Source organism: Vombatus ursinus, unplaced genomic scaffold (assembly GCF_900497805.2).
Source record: "Vombatus ursinus unplaced genomic scaffold, bare-nosed wombat genome assembly UNPS02014799.1, whole genome shotgun sequence".
Lineage (NCBI taxonomy): Eukaryota > Metazoa > Chordata > Mammalia > Diprotodontia > Vombatidae > Vombatus > Vombatus ursinus.
Genome location: NW_020954577.1, coordinates 54,079,838 through 54,100,827, shown reverse-complemented (window position 1 = coordinate 54,100,827; position 20,990 = coordinate 54,079,838). Strand labels below are relative to the sequence as shown.

Sequence of the window (20,990 nt, the reverse complement as noted above, 5' to 3'; positions counted from 1 at the left end):
AACCCTGCTCTCAGGGCTCACGTTCTAATGGGGGATGCATCGTACACAGGAGAGTTCAAGTGCAGGCCGTATGCATTATGTTCACAAGTATATGTGTATGTGCACATACATGTGTATACACAGTATATCTAAGACTCATGATTTCATTGATGCAAAAACTCCTTCTACAGATGTGAACTACCAATAACTTACCATCCTAGAGGGTAGGTGACCACATTTTGGCCATATTGTAGCAGGGATTCCTTTGGTGTATAGATTAGGCTAGATTAATTGGTTGGTTGTCCTTCATTCTCAAAGAGGACCAAAGTGACATCATTATGTTGGGGTCGAGGTTCAGAGTGTCCAACTGTGGTTGATCAGATGAATATGAGCTCGGATGCTCTACCATAGGTCAGGCACAAATAGTCCCTGTGAATAGTTGAGGCAGATTCTCTAAATTTGCATATTTGGGGTTTCTTTTGAGCTACTTTAATTCTGCTTTTCTCACAGAGCACAGCACCTTCTTTGATGCGGGTGGGCCATGTTGGGCGGTCCTTTGCCAGCATCTCCTATGTCACTCAATCAATTTCCAACGGTTAGACAAGGATTGGACTAGATGCCTGCTAAGGTCGCATGCACACCTCAAAGTTGTCTGATTTCATCTGCGACTCTGTAAGATCTGCCCAAGGCTCAGGAAGCCATTTTGTTTCTGCTCCCCTGCCTAGTTTCAATTTCCATTCCTCCCAGGTTGGCTCATCACTTCTAAACTCATTACTATGCTGCTGATACCACCCTCCTCAGCCTCTTTTCCCCTCTGAATGGAGGGCAGATATTAATTATATCCCCAGTGCTGAGCACAGTGCCTCGCACATGCTAGACACTTAATAAATGTTTCATGGATTGGATTGGATAAATGACTTGCCCATGGCCACCTAGCTAGTGAGCATCTGAGGTAGTTCTTGAGCCCACATCTTCCTGAGGCCAAGTACAGCGCTCTATCCACTATACCGCTTCAAATTATGGAAACATTGAAGTTCTATTGGTGATTCTTCTGTGTGAGTTTTCTCTCTACTGTTCCCTCTGACTTGGCGACTCACTGTGGCTGAATATTTAATCATTCTGTGGCCAACTGGGTACTGAATGTGTCCTCACTGGATTAAGATGGTCCCCACTAGTGACAGACTCGGTGTCCATCTTGGGGCTGAACCCCCACTGGCCTAGCTGAAAAACCCAAGGTCAAGTTCATATCACATTGAGTCACTAGAGGAGGGTTTCGATATATGTGGATATACTCTCTCCCATCAGAACACGGACTCTTCTACGGGGTTTGGATAGACTTCCTTGTTACTTCTGGACATTTCCAAATTGTGCCACCTACATACTGGTCATCTTCCTTATCTGCCTCTTGATGAGAATCAGACCCTGCCTCTGGAACCTTGGGCTCCGATAAGTGATCCTTCACCTATCTTGCCTGGAGTCAGGCCAGCTTCCCGACAGTTTCCAAACCATGCCATACACAAACACTCCCTGTGCTCTGTACCTCTCTCCAGCTCCGTTTCTGTATTGCTCTCCCCATTGAATGTAACCTCCTTGAGGACATGGATCGTCTCGCTTTTGTCTCCTCTGCACTTAGCACCGTGCCTAGCATGTGGGAAGAGCTCAATGGATGATTTTTCATTCATTCATTCATAGTCTGTATTGTGTATGCTTTACTCATAGCAGATTTCCATGTTAAAACATGTTTCTGTTAATGATCACACATCTTTTCAGCCTTGCCTGTATCCTCAGATGTAACACATGTGGGTATTATACTAGGAAAAGATTTTTGGAATGTACTTGTATGTCTGTGTGTACCTATAAGCAGGAGATTTTTATATTATGATTAGAAGTTGCTTTTCCTTGTTCTCATACTTGGGTAGTTCTTGGATCTGTGCCCACAGCTCCAACAGCCTTCCTTCGAGGTTATGGTAGTCTCTAAGTGATATTTACAAAGAGCATGGGGAACTCGCCCTCTGCTTTTGGGGAAGCCTATTACTACCTCCTAGGTGCATCTTAGTGAAAAGTAACTTGTTTATTGCATTTGGAATGGTTTTTATGGCATTGTTTTAGAGTTTATAGATCAATTCTAAATTATTTACAGAAAAATACCATCATGAAAGTGTATTAAACAACTAATAACAACAAAAGCAATTCACATTTCACAGAATTGAAGAAGCTAAGCACTGGAAGGGAACACAGTCCATTCACAAAAGGAATCCTTGTTATAATGTACCTGACCAGGGCCTATCAGGCTTTGCTTTATCAATCAATTAGTAAGCATTGCTTAAGCTCCTACCACATCATGCTCAGGGATCATCTATTCTACTAGGGGGCATAAATCAATCCACAAACATTAAGTACCTCCTGTGTACCTGGCACTGTGGGAAGAGCTGGGGATATAAAGACAAAAAAAAATCCTTGGCTTCATAGACCTGACATGCATACCCATGTAAGTATGTATGAACTAGATCCATACATATAAGAGGAGGGCAGTAGACATGGCCTCGTGTAGAAGGGGATGTCTGAGTTGAGCACTGAACGAAACTTAAAAATTTTAGAAACAGAGGTGAGGTAGAGTGCATTCCAGGTATGAGGCACAGCCTATACAAAGGTCCAGAGGTCAGAGATGGAAGGAGGCATGTGAGGAGTTGCAAGAAGGCCCACAGTACTTTTGGTTTGTAAACATATTTTCTTTCCAAGCCTCTGAAGAAGGTAGAGATATTGTTATTACTATCATTGCCCATTTACACATGATGCTTCACCTTCATCCTTACCTCCTTCCCACTGGAACCTTGGCCTCTGCCTGCTCCTCATTCTCCCAAGCTCTGAAAGCTGCTGAGTTTTCCTCTCATCTTGTCCTAAACCAAGTCTCTGTGCACTTCTCAGCCATCTCCAGCCTGCATATTCCTTCCCCACTTTCTAGTTTAACGTGTGTTGTCTTTCTCATTTAGCATGGCGTCTCCTTGAGGGCACAGGCTTGCTTGTATTTGTATCATGTTAGCACAAGGACTAGTATAGAGTAAGCTTTTAAAAATCCCTGCTCTGTCTCTCCCTGCAAGGGTGTGGGGGGATGGGCTTCTTATGTACTCAGTGGTTCAATCAAGGGTGTAGATTAGTTTTGAACAGCTTCTGGATGCCTTCATGGAATCAATCAATTGGTCAAAGGTATAAACTAGGCATGAACTCAGAAATGAGAGGCAAGCTTGGGGAGCGCTCTGGGAATGGGGCCCCCTGTGCTTTTACCAGAAGTCAGCAAAGAGGGTAGTGAGTCCAGAGGCAGCATGACATTCTCTCTATCCCCTGCCCCAACCCACTCCCTGACCATTTTATTGGAGAGACTGAACAAGTAACAAACAATGCACATAGCTGGGCACTGAGGACCAACAAGGCATATTGAGGAAAGGCAAGTTCATGAGGATTCCACCAAGGGAGACTTAGGACTTATACCTTTGCTACACATGCTCTTTAAGATCAAGTCCATTTCCCCCAGGACTCTGTATTTGTGGGAGAAGGTGTCTCTCATGTACTCTCCCATCAGACTCCCACATACTTTTGGGTAGATGTTGTATGTTGTTGTATTTTGATTCTTACTACAGATTTTCTGTAAATATCTCTTTGCAAAAGACAATTTTTGTTAATTGATATGAGAGGTGTTTGTAAAAGATCATTTTTGTTAATTGATATGGGGGGTGTTAACTAATTAAATTGTATTGGGTAGCACACTGGTGAGGGCTCATGAGTTATAGTCCTAGTACCCCTTCCATTTCCTTGCATTATTAGAATCCTGAAAGGACAAATAGTCAATCATCCCCTAGGGTCCCAGCCTGCCAATGTGAGTGGGAGTTGGAAAGTAGTGTGAGAGCCTGTACCGCCTCACTATCATCCTCATTCTACAAACAGAGACCCTGAGACTCAACCTGTGTGGACAAACCACACAGTTAAGTACCTTGCCCATGGCCGTGTAACCAGCCAGGATTGAAATTGAGAGCTTGGGTCCCTTGATTCTAAGCCCCGTGTTCATTCCACTACATGATTGTGTCCTGTTAATTCTCTTTTGTTCTTGTTGATCATTATCCAATTTATAATTGACCATTAAGGCCAACAGCAGTAAACATGTATTATCCAAATTTAGAGTACTATTCTGTTATCACAATAATGGTAACTGGTACTGCCCCCCTTTGATAATGGGAACCTAATAATTGTTAAAGTGAAAAGGGGGCAGGAAGCATCTATTACATGCCTACTATGTGCCAAACATTGAGTGGGATGGAAGAACTAAATGAAAAAGTCCCTGCCCCACGTGGAGCTTTGATTCTAGTGGGTTAAAGAGAGGAATCTATGCAGTTGAAAATTTAGCATCATGAATGTGGAACTAGAGAGGACCTCCAAGGCCATCTGGTTGAGTCCTCTCATTTTCCACAAGAGGAAACTAAGCCCCAGGGAGATGAGATCACAGATAGCTCATCACAGATTTGTACAGAGGAGAATTCCTTTTCTTCTCTGGATTGGACTAGATGGTTTCTGAGGTTCCTTTCAATTTCAAAATGCCATGATTCCATGAAGATAAATAAGAAATAAAGGTATTTACTATTTATAAAAAATGAAGTGTTTAATCTGGTAGAATCCAGTCGGAAGTGCTTGTTGTTACATGATGGGATGCTCCATGGGTCACATCACACCTTGCCAAATGTAATACAGCAATCAGGAAAAAAAAACCCTACCTTATTCTTATGTGGTTAGCTTATAAAGTGGGAGTATTCATCTCATTCCATACTGTCTGACTTATAAAACCTCCACTACATACCCAGGTAATGGGAACATTTCCCTCCTACCTCACTTATCAATCAACAAGCATTTACTGTTTACCATATGCCAGGCACTGGGTGAGATGCTAGAATACAAAGTACAAAGTAGATCTTAAGGGATTTTCCTCCAACCTTCCAACAATGGGTGAATAAGTCTGAATCAGCTGGAGAGGATTATATGGCCTTGGCCACTGGATGAAGGCAATTGGCACCACAGAGAAAACCTCAAGTGATTGGGTAGGAGGATTAGTCATGCCCTTTGGGCTCACATATAAAAGCAGAGCTTTTCAACAGGCTCAGGAATGCTTGTAGAGGCAGACCCCTTCTCCTGCATTAGAGGGCAGTAAAGGGAGTGGGTGAGTGGGCATTATCTCCTTCTCTCATGCTCTCTCTCCACCAACAGTCCCCTTGCCAATCTACTGCCCTGAGGCCCTGCTATCCTGATTAGTGCTTGTCTCTCCTGGACTATAATTTTATCTTTTTTGAGGAGGGGTGGGGAATTGGGGTTAAGTGACTTTCCCAGGGTCACACAGCTAGTAGGTGTCAAGGGTTTGGTCTGAGACCGTATTTGAACTCAAGTCTTCCTGACTTCAGGGCCGGTGCTCTATCCACTGCGCCACCTAGCTGGACTATAGTTTTAGGAAAACCCCATTCATTCTTCATTTGGATTCCTCTCTCCAGTGATCTCCTCATCAACCACCTTTCACCCTGCCGACCGTTCCCCTCTCTGTATCCCTCCCAACATGGTGCTTTGTACATAGTAGCACTATAAATATGTTATCGTTCACTCATTTCTCCATTCAAGCCAATGGGAGATCTTGAACAAGACAAGTAGAAGAAGCACTCATGAGTTTGCCCCTAGAACCCAAGGTAGCAGCTACTCTTTGACAACTCAACCCAGTAGGGAGAGCACAAGTTGGGGAGAGCACTTGAGTAGGTGTGACCCCCAGATACTGTTATTCTTAGGTTGCGGTGGGTCAAAACCACTGAACTGGTTTCTTAATTCTACAGCCCTCATGGATATAAAGTGAGGAAAGAACTTCCCAAATGATGCAGAAATTTAATATGTTAGGAAAATGTATGATGGGGAAGCCATGACCAATGATATTGGCTGAAATTTAAGAAAAATGTAGTCCTCTTAAAAGGTTAAGTTTGATAGCATTTTATGCCTACAGTAACATCTTTCTCTAGCACCTTGAGGTAGTGTGATGGTGATGGGGATATTTCAAAGGCTCCACCAATGGAGCCCAAGCTTTTCTAGGCCCTATTGGGTTGGAAAGGCTTTGAATTTGGGCCTGATGAGATGCTAGGGCCACAACAGGGTAGATTTTTTCAGTCATGCATCAACTCTCAAAGTTCTCTGCTAAGTCACAGGCAGGTGGTGCTAGAGTAGGGGACACAGGACCCAGACCCACAAAATCACAGGCCCTGGAAACATTGCAAGAAATATAATCATGCAATTGGCCTGTGGGGAAGAATAAGGTGAAGATGCCCTAATGCCAACTAAATGAAAGCTACTTGTTGTGGGTCTTTGGGTTTCCATGGCAACTGTACTGGTCTCCCATCATGCACTTTTATTTTTCCTAGGAATTGCCTGAGAGATGGAATACTACCAAAAAGAATGCTGTGGCCATGAGACACGAAGTTGCTCCCCTTCAGAATGCAGAGGTCACTGTCATCAGGAGAAAGTGTGTTTTGTTGGATGTAAGTGAGACCAAAGCCTCCTGATCCAGGTGTTTTGACAAGACTATTTTATGTATTTATTCATTTGAATTTGAATTTTCTTTCAAAAATGGTTTATGGATTTTTCGAGGGGGCAGGTGATATTTTACATCACACTTACTTACCAATAACTCCCCTTCCCCAAAGCAATTTCCTTTGTAATAAAGAAAAATAGTTAAAACAAATCAATACAATATATGCGAAGTTTCATACCCATGGTCCATCACCTCTTTACCAGAAGAAGAGATGTTGATGAGAACATTTTAAACAGCTGTTCTAAACCTAACTTATTTAATGAAATTCTCTTCTCTTATCCTATTTTTCTTCTTTCTGTATCAGGGGAAACAGGTGGAGTTTAGAGAGAGATTCAGAAGAAAAGCTCCATTCTGCTTTAATGCAGAAAAGCCATATGAAGTCCTTGACGAGGTAACAATCCTGCAGTTGTTAATGGGTTATGTCGGTAGGTATATATTGAGGTTGGGCACGTTAGCTTGAAGGCCAGAGACCTAAGCTGGACGGGATGTTCGAGACCTTTGCCCAGGGTCACAAGGGTAGTCTGTGTCAGAGACAGGTTTTGAGCCTTTGTCCTCCAGACCAAGAGCCCGGGCTATGCCTGCTGTTCTAAGCTGCCTTTGCTGATCCTTCTACAAACTGAGATTCCGCTTCCTTAAGTCTAAATTATCCAAATTCTGTACCCCTCCCTGGGATCTTAGAATTTAGAGTTGCAAGGTACCTAGGGCTAATTATTTAATTCCCCCCCCATCATTTTACAGGTGGGTATAAAGGCCAGAGAAGAGAAGTGATCTGTCCAAGAACACACAGCTAGTCATTGATCATTTCATCAGTTAGGCAGGCAAATCACATCGCCCATCATCCTCTGTGTCTCTCTCCTCATTGCATGGAAGGTGAACAAATGTTATGTTCACCAACATTAGGGTGCCTTTTTGAACCTCTTCCATGGTGTGTTACAGCACGGGTATGCTGGGAAATGTTTAACAACTGGCTCTCCAGGAAAGCACTTCACAACCAGCACACTTTTAGTTTAATCTGCATTGTTAATATTTTCTCTGTCACTTTCTTAATTCTAGACAATCAACAACACAAAGCCCTGATCTGTAGTGTTTGCCAATGTCCCAGGTATAAATGCTCACGTAGAAAATTTAACAACCGTGTCTCAAGGGTTGGGTCAAGCTAGCTAGAAGAATGTAGTTTATTCTGTTATTACTTCTGATGAAGGTGCCCAATAATAATTCATCTACAAACATTTATTTAGTCATATCAAGTCAGGAAGCATTTGTTAAGCACTTTGTGGCTGGCATTCTGCTGGTGGTAAAAGACAATCCCTACCATTGAGAAGCTTACAATCTCTTAGGGCAGACAATAGGCAAACAGCACCAGTATGTACAAGATATTACAGTAAATGGAAGGTCATTTCAGGGGGAAGGCACTGGTATTAAAGGTAATTGGCAAAGGCAGAAAGTCAGTTTTTAGTTGAGATTTGAAGGAAGACAGGAGCCCTGGAGGCAGAGATGAGGAAGGAGAGAATGTCAGCTCTGGGGCACTTCCAGGGAAAAATTGGAGAGTCAATAAATGAGACATCCAAGAGACCAATGTCAGTAGAGGGGAGCCAGGTGTAAACAGGCTGGAAAGGTAGGAAGGAGCCAGGTTGTGAAGGGCCTTGAAAGCCAAACCAAGGATCTTGTATTTGATCCTGATGGTGATAGCGAGCCACTGGGGTTTATTGAGTAGGAGGCGGTGACAAGGTCAGACTTGCACTTTCGGAAGATCGCTTTAGTGGCTGAATGGAGGATGGACTGGAATGGAGAGAGACTTAAAGCAGATGGACCCCACCCCCAGCAGCTATTGATATAGTCTAGGTATAAGGTGAGGAGGCCTGCACCAGAGTAGGAGCTTTCTGTCTCTTTGGTGTTTGAAAACTTATTCAAGCAATTCTCCAAATAGCCAAGTGCATTTGCAGACAATAATTTCCTCTATCTTGCGTTTGACTTCTAGGAAACTGAGTTAAGTCAGTACCTGATTCCATCTGCTTGGAGTAGGAACAGGGAGAAGAAATTCTTTGATAATCTGGGAGCCTTATTCTGGTCAAGAGTTTAATGCCAAACTTGATACTAGTAATTACATTGACTGACCTGACAATTTTTCTTTTGATAAGAGGTGTTACCATGGATAGAGTGCTAGGCTAGGAGTCAGGAAGGCCTGTCTTCAAATCCCATTGCTGACACTTGCCAGCTTTGTGCCCTTGGGCAAGTCACTTGCTGATTAAACTGGCTGGTTCTCTTTTTCCTCATCTGTAAAATGAGGGGGTTGGATGCGACTCAGGCCCTATCCAGAGATCAATGATTCTATGAACCTGCTATTTCATTGGTGTAGGGAAATCCCAATGCAGAGCAACAAGTGTTTAGTGGTTTAGCCTTGCAGAGTTGTCTGGTGCAGAGAGAGGTTCAGTAACTTCCTTTAGGTCACACTGCGGCATTTGTCTGAGGCAGGGGCTTGAACCAAGTCTTTTGGACTGTATGTAGTCATCACTATGTAGCATCTCATGATTTGACATGATTTCAGATAAACTGAAGGGGTCAATGATTAAGAAACAACATATCTGGTTTCAGAAAATGTTTTCATTGCACATTGGGGTTTGTAGGAATCCAGAGCACCCCAAACAGAGCATTGTGCCTCCAGTGAGCAGATCTGCCTCTGAAACTTGGGAGCTGTCCAGCTTTCCTAGCTTTCCTAATTGACTGTCTGCCCCAGCCATTCTGGAAATGAACTCATCACTTCTGAGACCAGTGCAAGGCACAGACAAGCTGCAAGTAGGACTGGTTTCTCTTTTGAAACTTTTTGTTGGAAGGTGATTTGACCTAAGAAGCCTTCTCTTCTCGTTATGACTTGATTAATCGAGTATAACACATTGAAAAAGTATTTAATTGAAAGAGATAACATCTTTTGCTATGAAATGGCTGAAGTCAAGATCTTACTTCAGGGGTGGAGCCAATATGGCAGAGTGAAAGCAGTGACTTGCTTGAACTCTCCCCCAAATCCCTCCAAATACCTGTAAAAAAAAATTGGCTCTGAACAAATTCTAAAACAGCAGAACCCACAAAAAGACAGAGTGAAACAGATTTTCAGCCCAAGATAACCTGCATGGTTGATTAGAAAGGTATATCATGCCAGGCTGGGAGAGGAACACAGTTTGGCATGGGCACACAGGCCACAGCGAACCTGGAGCAGGTCTCAGAGGACTGAATCGTGGGCAACTGGGCAGTTTCCACATTTCTCAACCCATAAATGCCAAAGACAACTTGGAAGATCAGTGGGAAAAGTCTGTGACTTCAGTGAGAGAGAAGCTAGGTCTTAGCCGCAAGTCCTGAGTGTAGCCTGGAGCAGCGGCTGCCTCCTGAGCTTCCGGCCCACAGACTGAGGGGGAATCGAGTTGCTGATCAGAGGGGGATTGCAGGGATCTCTTTGCCAATACTGAGGCAGGAATCTCTTGCTTTGCCCATGCTTGGATCTGGGTCACAGTTCTGAGGGGTGATCCTGGGGCGAGGAGAAGTACTGGCGTGGTGGAGCTTGTTGTAGTGGTAGAGAGGAAACACCTCACCTCTTATCATACCATCTTAGAAGAACTGAAAATTTACAGGTCCCTAGAAGTATCTCTGAAAACAGCTGTATAAACCCCTGAAGCTTGGGACAGTACATTCTCCACATTGGAAGCAGATTCTCACCTTAACAAAGAGTTTAAAATTCAAGTAATTGGACGGGATTGTGAGTAAGCAGTGCAAAAAGAGTCAGACTATATTATCTTACTTTGGTGACAAAGAAGATCAAAACATACAACCAGAAGAAGACAACAAAGACAAAGCTCCTACATCCAAAGCCTCCAAGAAAAATATGAATCAGTCCCAGGCCTTGGAAGAGCTCAAAAGGGATTCTGAGAAGCAAGTAAGAGAAGTAGAGAAAAAACTGGGAAGAGAAATGAGAGTGATGCAAGAAAATCATGAAAAACAAGTCAACAGCTTGCTAAAGGAGACCCAAAATAACTGAAGAAAACAACACCTTAAAAAACAGCCTAACCCAAATGGCAAAAGAGGTCCAAAAAGTCAATGAGAAGAATGCCGTAAAAAACAAAATTGGCCAAACGGAAAAGGAAGTCCAAAAGATTACTGAAGAAAATACTTCCTTAAAAATTAGAATAGAGCAATTTGAAGCTAGTGACTTTATGAGAAACCGAGACATTGTAAAACAAATCCAAAAGAATGAAAAATTAGAAAACAAAGTGAAATATCTCATTGGAAAAACAACTGACCTGGAAAACAGATCCAGGAAAGAGAATTTAAAAATTATTGAACTATCTGAAAGCCATGATCAAAAAAAGACCCTGGACATCATCTTTCAAGAAATTATCAAGGAAAACTGCCCTGATATTTTAGAACCAGAGGGCAAAATAGAAATTGAAAGAATCCACTGATCTCCTCCTGAAAGAGATCCCCAAAGGAAAACTCCAAGGAATATTGTAGCCAAATTCCAGAGTTTTCAGGTCGAGGAGAAAATATTGCAAGCAGCCAGAAAGAAACAATTCAAATATTGTGGAAACACAATCAGGATAACACAAGATTTAGCAGCTTCTACATTAAGAGACCACAGGACATGAAATATAATATTCTGGAGGGCAAAGGAGATAAAATTATAACCAAGAATCACCTACCCAGCAAAACTGAGTATAATCCTTCAGGGGAAAAAGTGGTCATTCAGTGAAATAGAGGACTTTCAAGCATTCTTGATGAAAAGACCAGAACTGAATAGAAAATTTGACTTTCAAATACAAGACTCAAGTAGAACATGAAGAGGTAAACAGGAAAGAGAAATCATAAGAGACTTATTAAGGTTGAACTGTTTACATTCCTGCATGGAAAGATGCTATTTGTAACTCATGAGACCTTTGTCAGTATTAAGGTAGTTGGAGGGAAAAAATTATATGTATGTATATATATATATAGATAGATGGATGGATAGATAGATGCATAGATAGATAGAGGGCACAGGGTGAGTTGAAGATGAAGGGGTCATATCTGGAGAATAAAATTAAGGGGTGAGAGGATACACTAGGAGAAGGAGAAAGGGAGAGGTAGAAGAGGGTAAATTATATCACAAAAAAAAAAACAGAAAAGGCTCTTACAGTGGAGGGGAAACGGGGGAAGGTGAGAGGGAATGAGTGAATCTTATTCTCATAGGATTTGACTTAAGGAGAGAATAACATACACATTCAATTGGGTATGGAAATCTGTCTTACCCTATAGGAAAATAGGGGGGAAAGGGGACAAAAGAGTAGGGGGATGATAGAGAGGAGGGCAGATTGGGAAAAGGGGTAATCAAGCAAATACTTCTGAGGAGGGACAGGCTCAAAAAAAGGAATAGAATAAATGGGGGAGGGCAGGATAGAATTAAGGGAAATAGAATTAGTTTTTCACAGCATGTCTACTATGGAAGTGTTTTGCATAACTGCATATGCATAACCTATATTGAGTTGCTTGCCTTTTCAATGAGGGTAGATGGGGAGGGAGGAAGGGAGAAAATTTGGAACCCAAAGTTTTAAAAACACATGTTTAAAAAAAATTTTCATATTTAACTGGGAAATACGAAATACAGGAAATGGGGTACAGAAATCTATCCTGCCCTACAGGAAAATAGAAGGGGAAGGGGATAAGAGAAGGGGGGGAGAGATAGAAGGGAAGGCAGACTAAGGGAAGGGGTACTGAGAATGCATGACATCTTGGGGTGGGGGAGGGGTGAGATGGGGTGAAAATTTGGAACTCAAAATCTTGTGGAAGTAAATGTTGAAAACTAAAAATAAATAAATTTATTTTAAAAAAAGATAAGGCATACTTTTATATTATATTATATGTACATATTTTTATTGATCCCTCCTTCTAATAATAATGAAATAATTGACATTTCAAAAAAAAAAAAGATCTTACTTCAATTGAGGTTGGTTTAGCTAGTTGACCTGGGTGAGCTCTCGGGTGCCTTCCAGAGCTAGAGCCTGAGAGATTTTAGAAGCACCAGCATCCTTATTTGCCTATGACAGACACATGCTTTGTTTTCATGTATCCCACTCTCTGATGTTTAAAAATGACATTAAAAATGACTTCTAATATTTGGGATCAATGTCAACTTGAAAAGTAGACTCTGATAGAGTTTTCCAGGGATTTCTCCTTGATACTACACTGTTTACATTTTTTTTAATGACTTGGATGAAGGTAGAGACTGCCTGCATGGTTATCACATTAGCTGATAATAGGATTTGGTGGCATTTTACAAGATAGAACTAACCAAAGATGAATGTAAAGTCCACCTATGGTCCAAAAATCATTCACAAATACAGTGTGGGGGAAGGGTGGCTTCCTATCTCTAAGATACTTCTCAGCACCAGTAGCTAGAATTTGAATCAAGAAGATCCAACTTCAAATCCTGCCTCAGACACTAGCTGTGTGACCTTGGACAAGTCACTTAATCTCTCCTGGCCTCAGTTTCCTCATCTGTAAAAGTGGGAATAATAATGGTACCTAGCTTTCATAGTAGTTGTGAGGGTCTAATAAGATAACATATGTAAAGCACATATATAAATGCCAGCTAGTGGTAGTAGTGGTAGTGGCCGTGGTAGTAGTAGTGGTAGCAGTGTTCCGTGAGTCTAAATTTCCCCTCATCTCGAATATTATATTCAGTTTTGGGCATTGCATTTTGGAAAGGACATTGATAACAGTCCAGGCATTTATCATTGTACTGTACTTTCACTTATGATGTGTTTATGATACGTTACTTAAAGTACAATTGAGTATTATTGTTCATAAGAGTGACAGTTTTTAGATTGTTTTTTTCTCTAAATGTAGAGTTTTTAAAAACACTTGCTCCATTCTTAAGTATGATTTTTATCATCCCATAGAAACAATTTTTTCCAGTAGAGTGTTCAAATTTACAATGGCAATCAGTGGGAAAAAAGAATAAGACCCATAGAAATTGGCTTCTCAGAAAACTTTGCTGGCTGTGGGGGGCTATCAATTCCATTAGTAGAATCTCAAAGAGAGTCTTCAGTGAAGGAAGCCATTAGTCTCATGACTGTATTTGGTGGTGCTTCATTCTGTCATTTTTATCATGGAATGATTATTAAAGGTGGCAGGATGAGGTTTACCTGGCCACCACTTAACTAATGAACCAATTACCTTGTGGAACTTTTCAGATGCTGGATGTTTCCACACCTGAGCAACAGCATCAAGCAGCCTGGGCAGGCTTGCCTGTTTCAGGTGGTTTTTTTTGACAGGTAGGATGAGTGAAATATGTTTTTTTTTTCCTCCAAGGAAAATGAAGAGCTCGAGGCATTAGAAGAAGAAATGTTGCAGATGCAAGAATCGACAAGTCTTTTCGAAGTGGCCTTTCCAGACTATAAACAAATCAAACAGTGTCGCAGGGAAATTCGATTGCTCAAGGGCCTCTGGGATCTGATTATTTATATCCAAGTGAGAGTTTGCTTTTTAAAATCATTGTCTTGTGTCCCTTTGGCTAGTCTTCTTTCTTGCATGTATTTGTAAGTAGGTGATCTTAGGGGTGCTTGTTTCTTATGGCATTAATAATTATATGGCTGTCATATTTTTTCAAACTTTAACCAATTTTTCTTCTTTTTTTTTAAAGTCAATCTTTGAGTTATTCACATCTCTCTACTAGAAAAACGTTCAGTTGAAAACATCACTATTTTTCATTTCAGCATGAACACAATACTGCAAAGGGATTCCTGGTTTGAACCCCAAGTTTTTTTTTAAAGATTTACATTAAACACTCTTCAAATGACATTAATTTTCTGTGGAAAGTATTTTGTTTTATTTTTTAGAAGGGAGGACCCCATTGTGTATAGGGGTAAGGGGAAGTTGAGCTGGTGATAACTGATGGGACAATGGAGTATCAAGAAAATATTGAAGATACGTAAAAATGCAAAAGAACAAGTTAGGAACCCAAAAACAAAGAAAGCAGCAATGCGATGGCCTCGGGAAATGGAATAGATGCTCTTAAAAAACCATCCACAACTAATAGAATTTCACTGCGCTATGCCCAATTCTTTTTTTTTGTTCATTATATGTATTTTTTGGCGATTATTAAGCTAATAATAAATTTAAATGGTGGGGGTTTTTTTTATTATATTTATATGCATTATAAGAAGTATCCCTTGATACTTCAAGTCAGTAAGCATTTGTGAAGTACCTGCAATGTATCAGGCATGGTGCTATGTGCTAGGAAATCAGCTGAGTCCTACAATGATGATGACCACATAGACCTATAGTATCAACAAGAGACCTTGGAGTACAAAGTAACCAGTGGAATATGAGATAGAGCACGGTCCAGAGACTCAGAATCTGACCAAGATGCCTAAGAGCAGAGGCTGGCCACTGACGGATTCAGATTATGTCTTTGGAAGCATGATTCTATTTCATTTGAGGATCAAAAAGTACTAGGGTTTTAGTCAGTCAACAAGCATTTCTTCAGGGACATTGAGTCAGATTACTAAGAAGGCAAAAACAATCTGCAGTCAAGGAGTGGAACGTATAAATTACTAGGTACAAGCAAGATATATGCAGGTTGGTAGAAGATGCTCTCAGTGGGAAGACGCCTGCAGCTTTGGAGACCCAGAAAGGTCTCCTGCAAAAGATGAGATTGGAGCTCAGTCTTGAAAGAACCCTGGGAGTTTTTAAAAATCATGGGAATATTCTTCTTCTAGATGTAACTCTAACTAAATACCTGCTGCATACATGATAACATCAATATGTGTCTCTAACTTTTCACCATGATTAGAAAGTGATGCATCAGATTGTTTTGGGGGTACATTTGACCCATGCCAACAACTCTTTGTTCTAGAGTTAGGGGGGATTTGACAAGGACAGTTAATATTGAAGAAATTGGATTTCTACTGGCCAATGGTGCCACTGTGTATCATCCATTTCTGTGCTATGTGGCTGAGACTCACTTTCACCAAATGTTGTTGACACTTTTATCTGCTCCTCCTGTTTCAGAGAAGCATCGATAATTGGACTAAAACCCAGTGGAGACAGATTAATGTGGAACAGATGGATGGAGAGCTGAGAAGGTTTGCCAAGGCAAGTTCTGAAGCTGTCTACTACCACAATTTATTTTTCTCGATACTGCCTCTTTTCCGTCTTCCCCTACCCGGGCTCTGATGGGTTTTTGGCACATGGGCTTGCTTAGCTTGAACACGACCATCTGAGATGATATTTCTTTACTATCAGCCAGTCACACTCTTAACCAGAGCTGTCTGTCCATGAATAGCTTGGTTCAATTTTTCTGTAGTTCATGAGTTACGAGTCACCCCTGAGGGTATAAGCATTCTTCCTTGTAGTTGGTGAGGTGAGTGAAGGTGACTGGAGATGTGAAGGGCTGTATGTGGAGATGGGAAGGGACCTCAGATTGTGGTACCTCTTGGCTTCTTTTTTTGGAAGCAACAACTAAGCCATATATGGGGCACTTTTGTTGGTTCTAGAGCCACTGTCGGAAGTATTTTCTCTCTGGAGAGCATATGAAACCATCTCAATCCTATTCAATGTGACAAGCATCTACCAGGCACCTACTGTCACAGGACATTAGGCCAAAGAAAAAATGACAGAGTTCTTGCCTTTATTGAGTTTACATCCTGCTGGGCAGTGGGCATGTTATGTCCACTGATAAACTGAAGATAAGGTCTGATGACAGTAATGAAGAGATCAGGTAATAAAAAAGATGAACATTTCTTTTGAAGACAGTACAGACTCAAAAGGATCATGGATCTTGAGCCAGAAGGTACCTCAGACGTCATGTAGTCCAAACTACTCATTTTGCAGAGGGAAAAACTGAGTCTCAGAGAGGTTAAGGGACTTGCCGAGGTCACACAGGTCACTGGATCAGAGATATATAGCCAGAAGGGACCTCAGAGGTCGTCTAGTGCAAACCTCTCATTTTACAAATGAAGAAACTGAGGCCTAGAGAGGTTAAGTGACTTGCTAAAATTGTGAAAGTAGTAAATATCAGAGGTGAGATTTCAACTCCAGAACCAGGGCTTCTTCCAGTGTACAACTGAGGCAATCGTGTTTGCTTGTATTCACCTGAAATGGGAATGTGATTGCACTAAGGTGTTGGGTGGGAACTGAATGATGGAAGCATCCTTAATTTTCTACTTTCTTTACATCCATAGACACAGCTATGCTAGGAAGTGAATGCCTTCCCACAGAAAGGAGGCAGATTAGCAAAAGCAATCCAACCAAAAGAGCCAAAGATTACAGATTCAAAATCACAACATCTGAGAGCTGGAAGGGGCTTCACCCAGCTCACGGCTGAACAAAAATCCTCTTTTCTATGTCTTTGGTGAGGATCGCTCAGCCTTGGGTGAAAGACATCCAATGAGAGAGAACCTGCTCACCCCATGGCAGCCCATTCCATGGTGAGAGTTAGACAACCCTCTCTCCTGCTTTGTGACTTCCACCCACTCTTACTAGTTTTGCCCACTGTGGGCAAGCAGAAAAAGTCTAATCCCTAAAAAAAACCTTTTATGTTAATTTTTTACAATTAAGATGCATTTCTCACATTCCCTAATTGGGGGTTGGTGTCCTTGTAACAAATAAGGATAAGCATAGTCAAGCAAAAGACATTCTCATATGGGACAATGATCCAAGACATCTCCAAAAGACTCACGATGGAAAATACTGTCCACATCCAGACAAAGGACTATGGAGTCTGAATGCAGATCAAAGCAGACTATTTTCACTTTTTTTTGTTTTCTTCTTTCTCATAGTTTTTCCCTTTTGTTCTGATTCTTCTTTCACAACATAACTAATATGGAAGTATATTTAACATCATTGTACACGTATAACCAATATCAGATTGCTTGCTGTTTTGGGGAGAGGGCAGAGAAAGGAGGAAGAGAGAAAAATTTGGAACTCAAAATCTTACAAAAATGAATGGTGAAAACTATCTTTATGTGTAATTAGAAAAAGTACTATTATTAAGTGCAAAAAGAAAAGAAATTCCCATATTGGCCACGTCCAAAAATTATTTGTCTCGATCTGTTCTTTGAGTCTATCACCTCTCTGTCAGGAGGTGAGTAGCATCATCATGGGTCCTCTGGAGACACAGTTGGTCATTGGACTAATCAGCATTCTGAAATCTTTAAAAGATACTCATTGTTGGTGTTTTTTTAAATAATTTATTCATTTTTAGTTTTCAACATTCACTTCCATAGGATTTTTAGTTTTACATTTTCTCCCCTCTACTTCTCCTCCCGCTCCCCAACATGGCATGTAATCTGATAGAGGTTCTACTTATACATTCATATTAAGCATATTTTCCCATTAGTCATGATGTATGGAAGAATTAGAACTAATGGGAAGAACCATGAGAAAGAAGAAATAAAACAACAAAAGAAAAGGAGGTCAAATAGTATGCTTCCATCTGCATTCAGACTCCATGGTTCTTCTTCTCGATGCGTTTTCATGAGTGTTTTGGAGTTGTCTTAGATCCTTGCATTGCTGAGAAGAGCTATGTGTATCAAAGTCAGTCATTGTACAATGTGGCTTTTACTGTGTACAGTGTTCTCCTGTTTCTACTCATTTCACTCAGCATGAGTTCATATAAGTCCTTCCAGGTTTTTTCTAAAGTCTGCTGCTCATCATTTCTTATAACACAGTAGTATTCCATTACATTCATATACCACAACTTGTTCGGCCATTCCCCAATTGATGGGTATCCCCTCAATTTCTAATTCTTGGCCACCACAAAAAGAGCTACTATAAAAAATTTTTTTACGTGTGGATCCTTTTCCCATTTTTATGATCTCTGTGGGATAGAGACCTAGAAGTAGTATTGCTGGGTCAAACGGTATGCACAATTTTACAGCCCTTTGGGCATAGTTCCAAATTGCTCTCCAGAAGGGCTGGATCAGTTCACAACTCCACCAACAATGCATTAGTGTTCTAATTTTTCCACATTTTCTCCAACATTCATCATTTTCCTGGTTTGTCATGTTAGCCAATCTGATAGGTGTGATGTGGTACCTCAGAATCGTTTTGATTTACATTTCTCTAATCAATAGTGATTTAGCGCATTTTTTCATATGACTATAGATAGCTTTAATTTCTTCCTCTGAAAACTGCCTATTCATATCCTTTGACCATTTATCAATTGGGGAATGATTTGTATTCTTATAAATTTGACTCAGTGCTCTATATATTTTAGAAATGAGGCCTTTATCAGAAGCACTGGCTATAAAAATTGTTTCCCAGCTTTCTGCCTCTCTTTTAGTCTTGGTTGCATTGGGTTTGTTTGTGCAAAAGCTTTTCAATTTAATATAGTCAATGTCATCCATCTTGCATTTCATAACATTCTCTATCTCTTGTTTGGTCATAAATTCTTCCCTTCTCCATAGATCTGACAGGTAAACTATTCCTTGCTCTCCTAGTTTCCTTATAGTATTAGTCTTTATATCTAAATTGTATGCCTATTTTGACTTTATCTTGGTATAGAGAGCAAGATGTTGGTCTATGCCCAGTTTCTGCCATACTCTTTTCCAGTTTTCTCAGCAGTTTTGTGAAATATTGTGTTCTAATCTCAGAAGCTGGGGTCTTTGGACATTGTTGTTTTTATATACATTCTTCTCCTTGTTCTACTCACTACCCTCTGCATCATTCCATACAAGTTTTCCAGGTTTCCCAGAAGCTTTCCTTTTTATCATTTCTTAGAGCACAAGTGGATGCCATAATTTGTTCAGCCATGTCCCAAATGATGGGCACCCCAACACCAGCTTTCTAATCTCTCTTCCACAGAGAAGATAGCAGTTATTTTGTCCTCTTGTCCCTGAAATCTTCTCTTATCTGTGCTAAACACTCCCAGATCCTTCGATCAATCTTTATATGTTATAATGTTGAGACCTTTCACTAGTGGGTCAATGAGCATTTATTAAGTGCTTCCAATGTTTTAGTCACTGGGCTAAGGGCTAGAGATATGAAGGAAAGCAAAAAATAGTACCTCTTCTCAGGGAGCTTACAGTCTGATGGGAGAAATAACATAGAAATCATTGGAGACAAATACGCATGTATACACACATATGTGTGTCATATATAGTCATTTGAAAGTAAATAGAGAAGGAAGACAGTCATACTGAGGGGAACATCTTGCTTTACTCTTTATAGCAGTCTCTAATTTATCAACTCTTCCTAAAATGCAGCACCCAGAAATGGTCCATGGCATTTCTTTGGTTGGGCATACGAGACAACGACAGTGAAGATGATGACGATGATAATGGTGACAAACTCTAGAACGTTCCAGGAGCTGCTTGCAGTCCCTAACTCAAACATTTAATTGATCTTATGTGTTTTCGTTTCCTTGCACTAAAGTTGAGAAAGTATTTCTTCCACAGATGAGAGGATAATGATAATGATAACAATAATAACTGTAATGTATTTAATGCTCTAAGATTTGCAAAGTGCTTTACAATCTTCATCTCATTTGATCCTCACAACAACCCTGGGAGTAGGTGCTATTATTATCTTTTTTTTATAGATGAGAAAACTAAAGTAAACAGAGATTAATGGAATTGCCCAGGGTCACACAGCTAGAAGGAGTCTAAGACTAGATTTGAACTCAGGTCTTCCTGACTCCAGGCCCAGTGATTAATCCACTACACAACAAAATACAGGAGAGACGGTTTAACCATTTGCAACAATCTCTATTCCTCAGGACATATGGTCACTCGATAAGGAAGTCCGCTTCTGGGACGCTTACTTGGGACTGGACCTAATGGTGAAGAACCTGCTGGCATCTCTGAGGGCAGTGATGGAGTTACAGAACCCAGCCATCAGGGAGAGGCATTGGCACCAACTGATGGATGTCACAGGGGTGAGGATCTTGTGAAGTCAGCCAGTTCAGGAGCATGACGAGGACGCTGAAATATTGCTAGAAAGCTACCTTCTAGCAGGAAATAAGAAAGGTGCCTGGGGGTGTTTATCAACATTGAGGCAGGAAGACCATGGAAAGTGGAGCCTGGGAAAAGGTGGAAGATAGCTGAGATCACTTCCATCATCAGTCAGGAAAAGCGCCTCACCATGGCGTGGAAAATGCTTCTAATAGCACAGCTGTTTTATTGTCTAAAGATACTTGATTGTGCATAAGTCTCCATGTCGGTTCAAGTTACTTTTCTTGTTCTTCCAAATCTCATGGCTGGTTTTTTCCCTCAGTTTGAATAATTACTTTTATTTTTTTTTAATCACAATCAGTTCTTGAAACATCACTCACCACCACCCTAGAACCAAACCCTTCCTTTTAATAAAAATAATAAATTAAGCTAAAATACCTAATATGATGAGCTCATTTACCGATTGGTACAATATTCTGCCCTAGTAGTCCCCC

The 20,990-nt window shown here is 40.8% G+C and overlaps 1 protein-coding gene across 2 annotated transcripts in view; it reads left to right on the top strand.

The window, feature by feature from the left end:
• LOC114050436 (dynein heavy chain 11, axonemal-like) overlaps positions 1-20,990 on the top strand; it is a 315,578-nt gene that overhangs the window by 69,129 nt on the left and 225,459 nt on the right. For both annotated transcript variants that reach the window (XM_027872110.1, XM_027872109.1), the window contains exons 19-23: positions 6,411-6,527; positions 6,885-6,971; positions 13,913-14,071; positions 15,614-15,697; positions 20,322-20,480. In XM_027872110.1, coding sequence (XP_027727911.1) covers positions 6,411-6,527; positions 6,885-6,971; positions 13,913-14,071; positions 15,614-15,697; positions 20,322-20,480 — 606 coding nt within the window. The remainder of the gene's footprint in view (positions 1-6,410; positions 6,528-6,884; positions 6,972-13,912; positions 14,072-15,613; positions 15,698-20,321; positions 20,481-20,990) is intronic.